The sequence below is a fragment of the Strix uralensis genome, chromosome 6, assembly GCF_047716275.1.
Source record: "Strix uralensis isolate ZFMK-TIS-50842 chromosome 6, bStrUra1, whole genome shotgun sequence".
Taxonomy (NCBI): Eukaryota; Metazoa; Chordata; class Aves; order Strigiformes; family Strigidae; genus Strix; species Strix uralensis.
This window is the reverse complement of record NC_133977.1, coordinates 40,630,361-40,644,550: the sequence shown is the minus strand read 5'-3', so window position 1 is coordinate 40,644,550 and position 14,190 is coordinate 40,630,361. Positions and strand designations below refer to the sequence as shown.

The 14,190-nt window shown below is 39.3% G+C and overlaps 1 protein-coding gene across 3 annotated transcripts in view; it reads right to left on the bottom strand.

Moving 5' to 3' along the window:
- Positions 1-14,190, bottom strand: part of KYNU (kynureninase) — a 62,531-nt gene that overhangs the window by 37,515 nt on the left and 10,826 nt on the right. For all 3 annotated transcript variants that reach the window (XM_074872337.1, XM_074872336.1, XM_074872338.1), the window contains exons 3-4: positions 11,632-11,752; positions 4,795-4,877 (exon numbers count right to left, since the gene is read on the bottom strand). In XM_074872337.1, the coding sequence (XP_074728438.1) occupies positions 4,795-4,877; positions 11,632-11,752 (204 nt within the window). The remainder of the gene's footprint in view (positions 1-4,794; positions 4,878-11,631; positions 11,753-14,190) is intronic.

Here is a 14,190-nt window from a genome sequence, read left to right as displayed (position 1 = left end):
AGAGGAAAGGGAGGGATGAAGTATAAGCAGGCAGAGAGGGCAACAGCCACCCTTAGGATTGATAAAGAGGAAAGAAAAACATGATATTGGGGTAAAAAGGGTTAAGAAGAGTCACAAGACACGAACAGGTGAATCCTGGGTTTCTCCTGTCCCTGCCTTGGAGGGCACACAAGGTCCCAACCAACACAGGGGAAAGACAGCAAGAACACCAAGACACTCCCACCATATCCCACAGAGTTTAGGTTCGTGGAGTAGTTATACTTTGTCAGCCTAAGAAAAAGACATAACCATTTCATAATATTGAAAACAATACAAGAAAATATAGGCAAAGAACATGGAAATCTATAATTCATAAATCTTTGCCAAGGCGGCCTCAGCTTCTGCCACCCCAGGAAAAGCCAGGAATCATTCTGATCAAGGTTGAGGTATTCAAGGGCCTTTCTTTGTGCTGCTAAAAACTCCAAATATTAGACAAAAGGATTTGTCAGCAGTTGTCAGGGACTCTGGAGGACCTGTCCAGGGAATGAGCCAGGAGTTAAAAGAGATGTCACGAGTAAGTTCCCTCCTTTAGACACCAGGAACATCATCAAGTTTGTAGAAAGAAATATAGGTAGACCTAGATCTTCATAGGGAAAAATAAGGTCTTTTCCTCACTTTTACTCCTCTCCTTTGCTTTCTTGTCTTCCCTCTGATAGCATTGCATCTGCAGGCTCCATGCTGCTGGAAGAGGTCACCTTGTGGCTGTTCTACTGCAGATATAGAAGATGGCTAGAAAGAGTGATTGCAGCTCAAAACAGTATTATTTGCAGTCTTAATATTTCTATGGAACTCTTGAGGCTGAATAAAGGGATAGCATCAAGAAGTGGTATTGCTCTTTTTTCTCCCTTTGCTCCTTCCATGAAATCTGTGGCTTTCACATCAAATTCTGCATAAGCAATCCTTTGCCTGCTGTACTGTTTCCATATAAAACCAATGGTTAATCTGTAGATCACTTGTAGCTGCATGCTAGCATCCCAAATTAAATATGACACTACATTTGTCATGTAAGTCTTGGTCTTCTGTAAATTATATATTTATTAAAAGCTTTCCATTATTGAATTTCATGCCCACAAAACAAACCTCATCCGTGTCATTGGAAAACTGTTATCCTTTATAACCTGTGCTGCGTTTCAGAAAACAACCTTTCTATGATCCAATTAACCTATTACAATATTCAAAGACCCCGCACATGGGAGACAAAATTATGTTTGCTTTCTTTATTTCCTAACTTTATACCATATCTCCAAGACAGGCTAAACCCCGTATGTTCTGCTTGATAAATCGCCTCTTTAATAAAAGGAAGCAGCATTTGCAAAGTACAACTTCAGAGACAATTATGATTGCGTTAGGCAGACACTGCCATCCTTCTCCTCTCTGACTGCAGTGGGAGCCTGATCCTCACCAGAGTAAGTAAAAAGCATTTTGTAAAATGATTGAAAAAAGCCTAAGGGCCCCAATTCTGAAAACAGTTTGGTTATTTCAAATAATCCTTATCACTCAAAGTCACTACAGATCTGCTAAGCGTTCAGTCTTCCCTCAACAGAGACCTGCCTGAGCACGTTGTACGGCAGCAGCCATACAGTTAATCTTGTTCCATCAGAAGGTGATCCTGCCAAGGTTGTAATGTTTTAATAAAGTCTGGTAGGAGAAGCAGAGATTACCGTTACCGCGTTATGCCACTCGGCGTGAGCATAGAAAAAAAGCTTTGGCATCCATTGACCTTGACTCTGCATTTCACAATGTATTTACTACTGTAACTTTCACTGAACAAGAAAATGTGACTGCATTTAATAAGCAAGGTGTTATAGCACTATAAACCATTAAAGATATTTTACAATCTTTAGTCCATTCCTGAATAAATCTCACCAAATAATTTTTACTTACTACTACTACTTAGAGTGAGAAATGACAATTCCTCCTCCTCCATAACATATTAAATATTGAATAAAACACAAGGTAAAATTTTGTTTATATTCTTACATTAAATTCACTAAAAAACTAAATTCGGAATTCACTCAACTCATACATACTTGGTATTACACCTTTTTGGAAAACAGTCCCCAATTGTAATGGAAGAGAGCATTTTAATATAACATTTTTCCTGCATTTATTCTCTCAGCCTTTTCATTATTACCTAAAATTTTAAAAATTGGAACTTGTCACAGTGCATTCATTATTTGGAAAATACTAATCCATTTGCATTCTAAGAATCACTCACCTAGATCCTGAAAAAAATAAAACCCTGCTGGCACGTGAATCTGAAGGCCAGATTTCAGACCAAACCATACTTTAGGGTTCGATTAACCAAAGTCCAAAAAATCCTGGAGAACAAAATCCAAGCTTATAATGCTGACATGCCCTTTACTGCTGAGGAAAACAGGACTAAGAAACACTTCCCAGCAAAGAATTCTAAACACAAAAATAGGTTAACGATAGGGTGACCTCAGTCATAATTTTTATAGAAAACTTTAACATATACTTTTAAAATTAATAAAATTGTAATAAGTTCAGTGTAGTCTGGCCGTTGTGATAAAAAAACACTAGTGTCATTTAAAGTTTGGAAAATAAAAAAAAAAAAAAAAAAAGAGACTGACAAGCAATTACAAGTTTAAGCAAAGCTCTCATTTCCCTCTCCTTACACCCAGAATATGTCTTTTAGTTAAACAAATATTATAATGCACACTGAGCTGGCAGCCTCTACAAAACAGATGGCTAAGGGGAAAAAAATCCCAGCCTGAATCCTTGCTTTCTGCAGTGACTCTTAACCTAAAGCTGAGGCCAAACTGACCCCGGCACCAGCAGGAGGCCGGTGCTCAGCCTGCCCCGACACCCTGCAGGGAGTTCATGGGGGCCCACATTTTGCAGACAGAGCAGTGGCAAACATTCACAGGTGGTGATGCAAAGAAGGATGATAATTCAGGTGCTTCAGGCTGCCTTTTGGGTGATCTTGGCTCTCTCTCCTGGTTATGTGGAGAGCATTGATGGTCTACCTTGGTACTTTACCAATGTAAGTGTCTGGAAGTATGCAGTGTGACTGCTCTCCCTTTCTCATAAGATGTCAGATAAATTCTTCACCCTCCAGTTAATTAAATTCAAGGCTTCCAATTTAAAAGGCCTTACTACGCATTGGGCTAGTTGTGTGATGGGTCACATTTTGCCACTTGCCCACAGCTTCCCAGTGGTACCCTACCAGAACAAGAACATCCACTTGCCAGGCAAGATCAGTCAAACTAGTGAAATCCCTAAATCAGCTGCATTCAGCATTTCAGCAACCTCCCCCACTTTATATTCTCACATTTTTATGTTCTATATTCATTAACAGATGAATGTACTGATCTTGTCCTTGAATGTAATGGAAGTAAGAGAAGTAATTTCTTAACCTCCCAAACAATATCAGGTACTACGGTAGCAACTTCCAAAATCAGAACAACCAATCTGCATTTTGCTTTTTATTTCCTTCTGCAGATGGGATCGCTCTGCATAGCCCAGTGATGCCCAGTAGCCACATTCATATTTATGTTATCTTAGTGCTTACATCATGGATAGATCAACTATAACAATATTTTGTTATATTTGTTCTGCTTCAATAATAATTTCCGGTATTTTAGCTATTTTGAAACTTCATAAAGTCAGGAAATTATTTTATGTATAAATATATAAATAAACTTGTCATTAAATTCCTAATGTCTCTGTTTCCAGTTGTTCAGACTCCATTTGCTTCTCTTGAAGGAGAAAAACCATAACTTTCTCATTGAACACTTGTCTATAGGTGGAGGAGAAATTAAGAAACAGTATCTAGCATATAGTAAATCAACTTAACCATAATATTTTTCCTTAGTGAAGGCACAAATGAACACATGATAATTCAGTTCAGACAATCAGTATTGACAGTTGCCTTCAACAGCTAAATTGAAATACTGGCGAAATCTCACTAAAATCTACTAACCCAGCCTTGGCAATGGCTGCAAGGGTTGTGGAGAAAAAGGGTCTGTGAGAAACCCTGCCAAGATCATTTCTCTTCCCCCTTCTGACAGCAACAGCTCTGAAGGAAATCCCAGTGAAAGTTATTTCAGCAATTACACACAGGTTAGCGCAAAGAGAAGGCAGAGGAGATTTGCATTCGGACTCAGACGACTGCTTTCATGGCTGGCAAACTCACCAGAAGTCTCCAGGGCTCCTTCTCAATCTCTAGACTAACCAGAAGCATTTACTGCCAAAGTCCTGCAGCACTGCAGACTCCACAAGGGGTACAGTGGGGTAATGGGAACTTACAAATAGCAGGTCCTGCCCCAATTATCTGCTTCATTGACATAAGCAGTTCTCAAATATGAGACAGGATTTAGTGGCAGAGAAAGGAGGAAAAGCAGAAAATGTCTAGATAGAAATAATTTTTCAAAGGGGAAAGTTCATTGATTCACTTCTAGGAGAGAGTCTGAGAATCTGTAATGCCAAGTGCCCTTTAAAAGGGCTTCACGTGTTAGACCAAGTGGTTTACGATGTTCTAAGAAACCCTTTGCTGCAATTAGTTTCATGATATACATATGCTCATATATTATCACATACATTCATCTCTTAAATCACTTGCAGCCTTAAAACAAAATGTTAGTCCATGCACAAGGCAGTCAGAAAAACTGCTTTAAAGCAAAAGAATGCAAGGAACTAAATTCTGGTTAGAGTTTCAGGACTTTCAATCTTAAAAGAAACCAAATTAGTTTTCTTTTCTAGAGAAAGATTTTCCCTGTAGTTCACACCTACCAACCAGCTCAGCCATCAGGTCCAGGATGCACTCGTCTGCCAAAGCCCACGGGCGCTGACCGTTAAAATGGCCGTGAACACCTCTGAAAAGGAAGAGGCAAACAATGAAAACATATGCTGTTCCCTTTGGATCAGTCCTAAGAAACGTACCTGATGTGGAGATTCCACACCTGGAGGAGGAGAAGACTTGCCTAAGCTGAGCACAACATTTCTATTATGTCATTAAAGCTCTTAGCAAACACAATTCGTTTGTTGGTTCCTGACAAGTTTTCAACTGCTTGAAAACTATTTATTTTGGCCCTCAAAACTCCTCTATAAATCCATTAAAATTAAAGATGATAGTTTTTTCACAAGCCCTCTGGAAGTGGCTGCACGGGTACAAGAACCCTCTGGGAACCGGCATGCTGGGAAAGGGTACAGTGGTGCTGGAACTCCAGCTCACACAACCTACACAGAGAGCAGAGATCACCCTGCAGAGTTACTTCACCTGCATTTCTAGCTGAATGTTGTATGGTGCAGAGAATGGTAGACTTGAATACTGCCTTGCTCTTAGACAGAAATATTTCTTGTCAAAAACAACTTCTATCCTCCTGAATCTCCTGTCTGAACTGACCCTTCTGCATAAACCAGCAGGTACTTAATGTATATGCAGGGAAGCGCCTGCCCAAACAGAGTGCTTGCTAATTTTTATTGCTTCTCTTCTCCCTGCCATATTGTTCTAGATCTAAGCTTGCGTAAAGCTTTTTGATTTGACAGAGGACATTAAAAAAAAAAAACAACTTTATGTCGCAAACTGTTCCTGTCTGCAGTGGATCATATGGTCACCTTAAACCTGAACGCATCACTACTCTGGAGCGACGGATATGTACATTCAGTTCTGGATTAAGTGCTCTGAAATAATTTTTGCTTCAAATGTGACAGAGAACTAAACTTCTAAGGTAGCCACCATGCATATATAAATAAAAAGTTGCAAAGTTTCTTAAACATTCAGGATGTAGCTTACAGATTTAAATGCAAATGAAAGCAGATTGAGAAAAGTAATAATGGTGCTAATCCAGGGGAACATTGCTCTGGGCTTCCATCTCACACTGGATGATTTTCATATTTGCTGAGCACCACGGGGTACTTGTGGAGTCAGAAATGCCAGGCTGCATGCGGCTGAGGGAAACCAAGTATAAAGCTGTTTCAAAACAGGGACAAAAGCAGGAGGAAACTGAGTAGAGAGCAAAAAAAAAAAAAAGTCCTAAAATGATGAGAGAAAGAAAAGAAGAAAAGAACAAGTAATAAACCTTTTAAAGAACAGGTCCACAATGTTCACTCAAAATCATAAGACATCTGGGTGATTAAGACATGAGAAAGGAGGGTGTATGAGACGCTACCAGCTAGTCCCCCATGCCTAAGGCTATTTAAAAGATTGGTTTTCCCTATCCACCTCCTACTTCCTCTTCTCAGGTAGAATTTTGTTCTGTCTCCCACACAAATTACCTGGATGTTTTACAGTTAGACCCTTACTGATTGACTTGAGTCTAATTCACACCTCCTAGGGATATTTCAAAAAAACCACAGTCCTAAAGAAAAGAAGAACTGCTGCAAAAAGCACAATTTGTGTTAACCATTTCATGAATCTCATCCTTGCAAAAAACCATTTGCTTTTGGACTAGTTTATGTCCAAGGGTGAAGGATGGCACAGGTACAACTGACTATTTCTTACAGCTAAAATAACCTCCCTACGTTCAACAAGTCCAGCCCTACACAGATGACGAGGAGGACCCTGATCCCTAATTTGGACAAGGTCATGGTACACTAGCTGACCGCTCTTCTCCGTTTTAGAATTGGTCTCTGATGATAACTTGATAGCAGAAAGCGGACAGTGTGAAATAACACTCATTTACAAGAACATTTCATCGATGAGGAATAAAGGCAGTAGGTGGGTAGGGGAAAAAATGTGGTAAGGGGCAGGATTAGTGCTAAAAGTTCTTCCCTTCTATCAGACCATAACGCAGCTGCTTTCCCTGAAGACAGTGGTATGTGTTTCACAAACAGCATGACAGTTATTGCTAATTTCCCTTCTTATTCTTAACTGTAATATTGTAATCAAGGGACTTTGAGGCAATACGGACTGTTAAAATAAAAACCCAAAGATTTTCAGTGGCTCTCAGCCCGAGGGGATCCGTATTTCTGAAAGAGAATAGCGAACACAATAAGATGGGAAAAAGAAGCCCTAACTACCTATGGGATTCTCTTTCATTAGCTTTCTCTGATTTTATAGCCATTAGTGTCCTTCTAATGGGAATTTACTGATGAAAGCTCTCTCTACCAGCACATAGGACTAACAAAATTTCAGAATAAATTTCCAGGTTATCATGAAAACAAATATGAGATTTTGGGCATAGGAATATTTTCTTTTGAGAAGAAAACATGGAAATTTAAGTATATTGAAAGAGGGGAGAGGCAACATTAATTATTATTCATATTATTATTATTATTACAGCACAGCTTACAGCTTGGCTCCCTCTTGATGGCCCATATAAATGCCAAGAGACAAAAAATATTGCAGCTAAAATGGTAGTTAAAGGCATATTCTTGGACCCTTTTTTTATTTTAATCACATGAAACTCTGTAGCCTTTGCTGATGGCACAATACATCCTATTACACTTAGGTTGTAAAATTCTATGCTCTGCCTCAGAGAATTTATATCTCTGTATATTATGCCACCCCTCTCTCAGCTCTGGTAGGCACTGGGGGTAATAATCTTTAAGGACACAACTGCAGTGCTGCTGGCATTCCCCTCAGCCATGGATAGCCTACGTCTCATTTTGTTTCCTCTGCACCCTGGGTAGCAAGAGAGAGATTTAAATTGAGGTACCCAAATTAATGAATACAAAACGTGGCCCATTAAATCATAAAGCATCATACAAACAGAATTATTTCTTAAACTACTGTGAGAGTTCCTCATTGTGCAAATTAATTTTTAGTCGGTTACCATTTTATTTTCAATTTGGCAAGAAATCACAACACCACGTTTTATTCGCTGAGGTCTGGTTGATTTAAAGCTCGCTAGGGGAGCTAGAAACACATTTTCTGATATGATCCCAGGGTTTCAAAGGAGGTAACAAAAGGGATTTAAATTAATTGCCAGCTTCAGGAATCTTCTACGCTCATCCAGATCTTGTTCAAGTGAAAATTTCCTTCTTGCTTCTTTGCCAAAAATGATGCAAGGCATTTAATGAGCCAATACAGACTCTTAAGTTTGATGATGATTTCAAGCAAAGAAATAGCCAGAAGAAAACAAAACATATCCAAAGAAAAAGAACTGTATGGAGCAGTAGATTGAAGGCAAAACTAAAAATCCCAGGGCATTAAACCCGGTGTTTACAGCTCTAACATACAACCTGTTGAAAGGTACAATGCAGACACGACTCCTGCCACCAAATGGCAGAAGTGAGTTTGTCAAACAGAATATGACCAAGCCCTACCAAGCTACACTCCTGCTTGCAGGTCTGTTCTACCTTGCAGGATTAGTTCAGCACATAGAACCTTCAGCACAAAGATACCTTTTGACTCACCAAAAAGAGTCCTTTGTTACTGCAGGTGCTATATTATAAAGTCCTCCACAGACTTGTACTTTTTGTCTACTATACTCATGTCAGAAGCCTGTTGCCAGACTACTTCAATGCTTAGAAGTATATATACATATTTAGTTTCTAGCCTAAATTTATTAAGTACTAGTTTATATTTACTGTGCCAGCATGTTATTTCACAGAAGAGGCTCCTTTTTTCCCTCCTATGCTTACTGATACATTCACAGAGAACAATCATTTTTCCTTTCAGTCTTTATTTTGCTCAGCTAAACACCTCTAATCCTCAAGACTTCCATTCAGCAGGTTGTCTACTCCCCAATCACCCTACCAGCCCTTTACAAGAGCATAACAACTGGCTACGTCAGACTCCCTTGTTTTAACTGTTCCACTTTAATGAGTTACTTGGACGTGAGAGACGTCGCCCGCTGCAGCGAGTATGCTCACATGCAATAATGATTCTATAAAATACCTTGCTTAAACAGTTGTGGCAGAGGAAAGGGAAAACAAGACACTGCAAAACACCTATTGGCCTTTCAAAGAAGTCAAACTGTGGTCTTTTAGATTTCAAAAAACTGGATTATTGGCTACTCTAGACTAAGCATGGAAGAGACAACTCTCATTCCTTTTTGCCCCTCATTCAATAAATCTTGGATTTAGCTGAAATCAAAACAGAAAGACAGATGAAGTTTCAAAGGCTCTTTTTAAATCCATACTAAGAATGCCAGTGGCTTGGATTTGTAGTCTTTATGCATTAGCATAAAAAATAGGACTGAGGAATGTGGAAAGAAAGAATACAAAACCAGAACAGGTATGTGGGAGGCAGATGTAAGAGAAGAGAGCTATAACCCACCATTTAAAGGCGGGGAGAGAAAAAAGGGACAGTGACACTGTAAGAAAAAGAGAACACAACAAGAAAGAAATGCATGAAAAGGTCTCTTTCTCTCCAGGCCTTACTCTAATGAGTTGCCATCACCACGCAGAGCTATATGAGCTTCCCTGCCCTTGACAACAGCTACCAGGTAATCTTCCTTTTCACTCTTGCCATCAGCTATAAGCAGTGAAAACCATTTAAATAGACAAGCATAGTAGCTATTTGAGATGAGTCCCAAGACACAACAAACAGAAAACGCGATAAACCAATTTATAAGAGAGCCACAATCTATATCATTGCTGACTTGAAGGATGTACCTAATTTGCATGCCATTTCTTAGATTCTCACTACTTATTTATCTAAGCTACAGCCACTAAATTCCACACTGCCAACACACAAGCTATTGAACAGGCTTTGGCTGGTAACAGCTACTACCTTAGACTGGATTTTGCTGAGCTGTCCTTGGTGACTGGAATAAAAGCATCCATGTGTACATCTCCAACCACCTTTTCCCCTTTGCAGCCTCCAGCACCCAATACCACCAGTCAGCTTCTTTAAGCATAAATTGCTCTGTTCAAATTTAGCTTGATCTCACCCTGACTTCCTCAGTTGCATTAGATGCATCTGCAATTAGCAGGATTTTGTTGTTGGTTTTGTTGGTTTAGCTTGTGTTTGGTTTTAGGGTGGGTTTTTTTGAACTTCCTGATCTATTCTGGGTAAGGTGTTTGGGGTTAAGTTGTATTTTTAGCAAACAACCTTTCTAGATTTTCTCCCTCTCCTCTGATGGCTTGAAATCATGTTCAGTCATATTTCCCCCTTAGATACAGCTGCTGAAGGCACTTTTGATGTTCTGGAGAAACATGTTGCTTACCCTTTTCTTTCAGGATTTTATAATCACCAAGGAAAAAAAAAAATCCTTCACTGTAGCGAAGACAAACATAAGAATGGAGGTGAACCAGTGAAAAGATACAGTGAAGGAGCTGAAATATGTTTGCACTCCCAGTGCATCACTCTAACAGATAAGAGCGCTATCTGACTTTTAGCTTTTGAAAGAGCTCAGCTGTTTCCCTGATAAAGTAGGATAATCATACAGAAATGGACAGGGTTGCAATTTTTTCAAATGACTGGAGAAACTGCAGTGCTGTACTGAATGAATAACCAGGAGGAGCGAGTGCTTCCAAAGTTCACATTCATTCCCATTCATTCTCAACTTTCTTCTCACTTATAAGAATACAAGTAATAAATAGAAAACAGTAAACCATTTTTATTAACCCACAGCATTCATATATTAACAAGTGAAAGAGCAGCTACAGACTTTTCACATTTACATTGTGAAGCCTCCATCTAGACTGTTTCTACTGAAACAAGGCTGCCCAGTTAGCAGAATTAGTTTTTCCTCATCTGCTTTCCCATATTTTCGCTGCTCTCTCACTATGAAATCACATCTGTTCCACTCATATCCCACACCCTCAGAAAGTGTTCATCTCTGTCCCAGCTCAGTCATTCATCTGGATGTTATTTTCCTTTCCTGCCTTCAGCTCCCTGGTTTTTACTTATCTCTTTCCTTACTTGTCCCTGCTCCAGCCACTCAGGCAGGTGCTGGACACCTCAAAGCACAGACTCTCCATGGAAACAAAGTATAATATTAATAAATCAATCAATCTTCCCCCCATAGATTAAAAATTTCCCTATTTGTTATGATGACAATGCTCCTTTCCTGCAATGCTGAAACATGTCCCTCTTTTGTCCTCCTGTCTCTTACATCAGCTTTGTTCGACAGAGCTTGTTGCAATCCACCCTCAGCTGCTCGCCGAGATGCTACTGAGAGGACAGGAATGCTTTTTTCTAAATAAAATGAACTTGTCAGGCAGAGACCTGGTTTAAGAGAAGCCAAAAACCTGCCAGCACTGGCAGCAGCACCACCTGTGCTTGGTGTTATTTCAAGGGGAACTGCCCATTGCAAGGCCTGCAGGGTGAATCACACGCAGTCAAAAGTACTAATTAGAAAATCACAGGGCCTGAAACTGAATCATGTTCACCAGCCAGCAGAAGTAACCAAATGACTTTGTGTGTTTTGTGTATAAACACACATAGGAATTGGATGGGGATGGTTAAACTGTGCAGGTCCTCCAGATAAGCCAAAGCAGATCCACCACGCACAGCATAGGTTATCACAGCTGGAAGTTTCTCTTGGCCTGTTTTACTGCTCATATCTTTAAAGGAGATATAAATAGTGCTGGGGAAACACTGAACATGTTTTATTCCTGGGCTGTAGTGGTTTTAACACACTATTCTTCTATTTGAGCATTTCCAAGGCAGATCCTAAAATAAAGTACTCGTCTGAAGCACAGGTTAGCATCTCACATACCCTGCGGTGTACTCACATTCGAGCCCACTTGTCCAGTTCTTCATCCAAGTAAGTTTTAACGTTTCTGGGTTGGAGCCCGAGAGAATTCCCAGCAAAGTATACACAGCTCTCCTCTCCGTTCGCCAGGCTCAGATCCGCTGCACAGGGAAACCACAGAAACCACACGCACATGGGAGTGAGCACAAGAGGAACAGCACACGTGCACACACACACACACACACGCCACCACCCTGAGCTCTGCCCATTCCACATCTCCCTGGCACATCATGGTTCTCACACGTGAATGGAGGTGTCACATCCTGATCTTCCTCCCAGGACACCACTCAGGTGACTCCATAAAGTGGTCCAAGGAGAAGGATAATAGCAGTTATTCCCCTCATTCTCCTGCAATTTTTGGCTGAGTCCATCTATACCTGTTCTGGAGCTAATGTGGGTTAAGGCAGCATTAAATCCCCAGGTCTCTGGGGCTGTGTGGGCACAGATTTTATCAGCTCTGTAACCAACGGTGAGTGAAGAGGGAGCATCTACCTGACCAGACTATCCACTTTTCTTCCATCATTAATATATTTCTACACCAAGTTGTGAAACTACCTGAATTTAATAAGAGTTAAGACTAGGTAAGTCTGTGTCTTTCATGTAAATTCTCCCTGCACGATTAAATCACTATTTAGAAAAACGTAGTCATTGCACAGAATATCTTAAGGCAGTCTCAAAAGTTCTTGTCTTGTCAGCATATACTGTGGGCTGCACTTCATGTCATCATCATCTGAGGAGGAGGAAATCTATGATGACAAAGCCTTTCAATGATTAGGAGAAAAGCAAGGCGGTACAAATTTATAAATAATAGCTCTAGTGAGGTTCTGAACAATCTAATTACCCCATGTCATCATCTATCAATTCAAACACTGCCTTTTTCTATTATTTCTTATGTTAGAGATTCTTGGAGGGGCAAGTGATGGTGACCTTCTAGAAGTAGGAAGTAATTTGCATTCATCTATACATATACTTACAATACCACAAAAGCTAACATTACGTGTATTTTTGTTAAATATAGTCAATATACCTCAGAAAAGAGATCAAATGAACAAATATGTTAAGATACATGCTGAAAAAAATTATAAGATTGCATTTCTGTCTGTGAAAATATTACGTTAGGGCTGTAGAAAAACAGATTAGATGCCTGGAAAAGGTCTCTTACAAACTTTTGCACTAACTTCATTGAACTTCACCAGAAACGCATTTTTCAGAAGTATAGACAGCTTGGGTAATTTCTTAATTAAAGCTTTGGAAGCTTTTAAAAAGCGTAAGTCAGAGAGCAATTTCAGCCTAATCTGTTTTACAGATACAATGTCTGTTTTTCATCTCTATTCTAATACTAATGAAAACAGAGAGGCATAAATATTATCCATGCTCCTAAATTGGTTCTATTAACAGTTCTTTTCCTATCAAGAAATACAGTAATACTCTCTCATTAGAAATAGAGAGAAGTATCTTTGCTCAAGAATTTGGAGCTCGATCTCACTAATACTTTTTATACTCCAATTAAGTATTTGAACAGGTGACAAATTACAAACAAGTTAGTTTTTCTTGCACCACAGTCCTTTCTAAATAAAAACACCTCTTGGGTCACTGTTGGAGAGAGGTGGCCTTACCACTTTGACAAAGTGTATTTTTCTACTTTTACGTCTGTTACTTCAGATATTCTTTTCTTGGCATGTTATCAACTCTGTATTGGGCTGTACCTTTTTTCCTTTTCACAAAAAGCAGTTTACTTCCCCCTCTCTGACATCATTAAAAGACTCATTTTGGACCACTGCTGCTTCCCAAACTAGGCTTGGTTTTTGCAGCATCTTTGTCATTTCACAACTTGTCCTGACCAGCACACCGTTGTGCTCCAACATTTCCTCAGTCACTGTGCTATTCTTTAGAGTAACGCATTTGTTTTCTTAAGACTAGCACTTGTCTTTCCCCAGATTACTCTGCCCTCGTTTCTTACAGTATTGGCCACTTTTATTTCTGGAGAAGCTTCAGTTGTCATGCAATATATATTGAAATAGTCAAATAGGAAATAAGCGCAATTGATGAAACAAAGGCTGGTGCTAAACAAACAGGAGATGATAGTCTCTCAAAATGTGTCCTTAGAGTATCCTGAATAAAAAAAAAAAATACATGAACAATAATTTACATTATGATTAATTGGATACATTATAAATTATTCTTACACCTAGATTCATGCAAACTGGTCAGATCTAATAACGTACATTATTTTGTATACTAAATACATCCATTCCTTTACCTTAAAGATGTATTTGTCTAGCTTTCAAACCTCAGACCAAAAGCAAATTTATTTTCAGAAATATTCAGTCTAAAAGGGAAAAATACAAGGTGTTTATTAACCAGGAAAGAAGGACTAAATCTGTTTCTACATATCTGAGTCCTATCCCTTGTTGAAGGATAAAAGATCACCTCTTTCACACCTTCCTATAGCCCCCTCACAAGCCCTCCAAACAATGAGCCAGATTTATATGATTAACCACTAACTTTAGCCTTCTCTTCAGGGAAATAGAGCTCAACA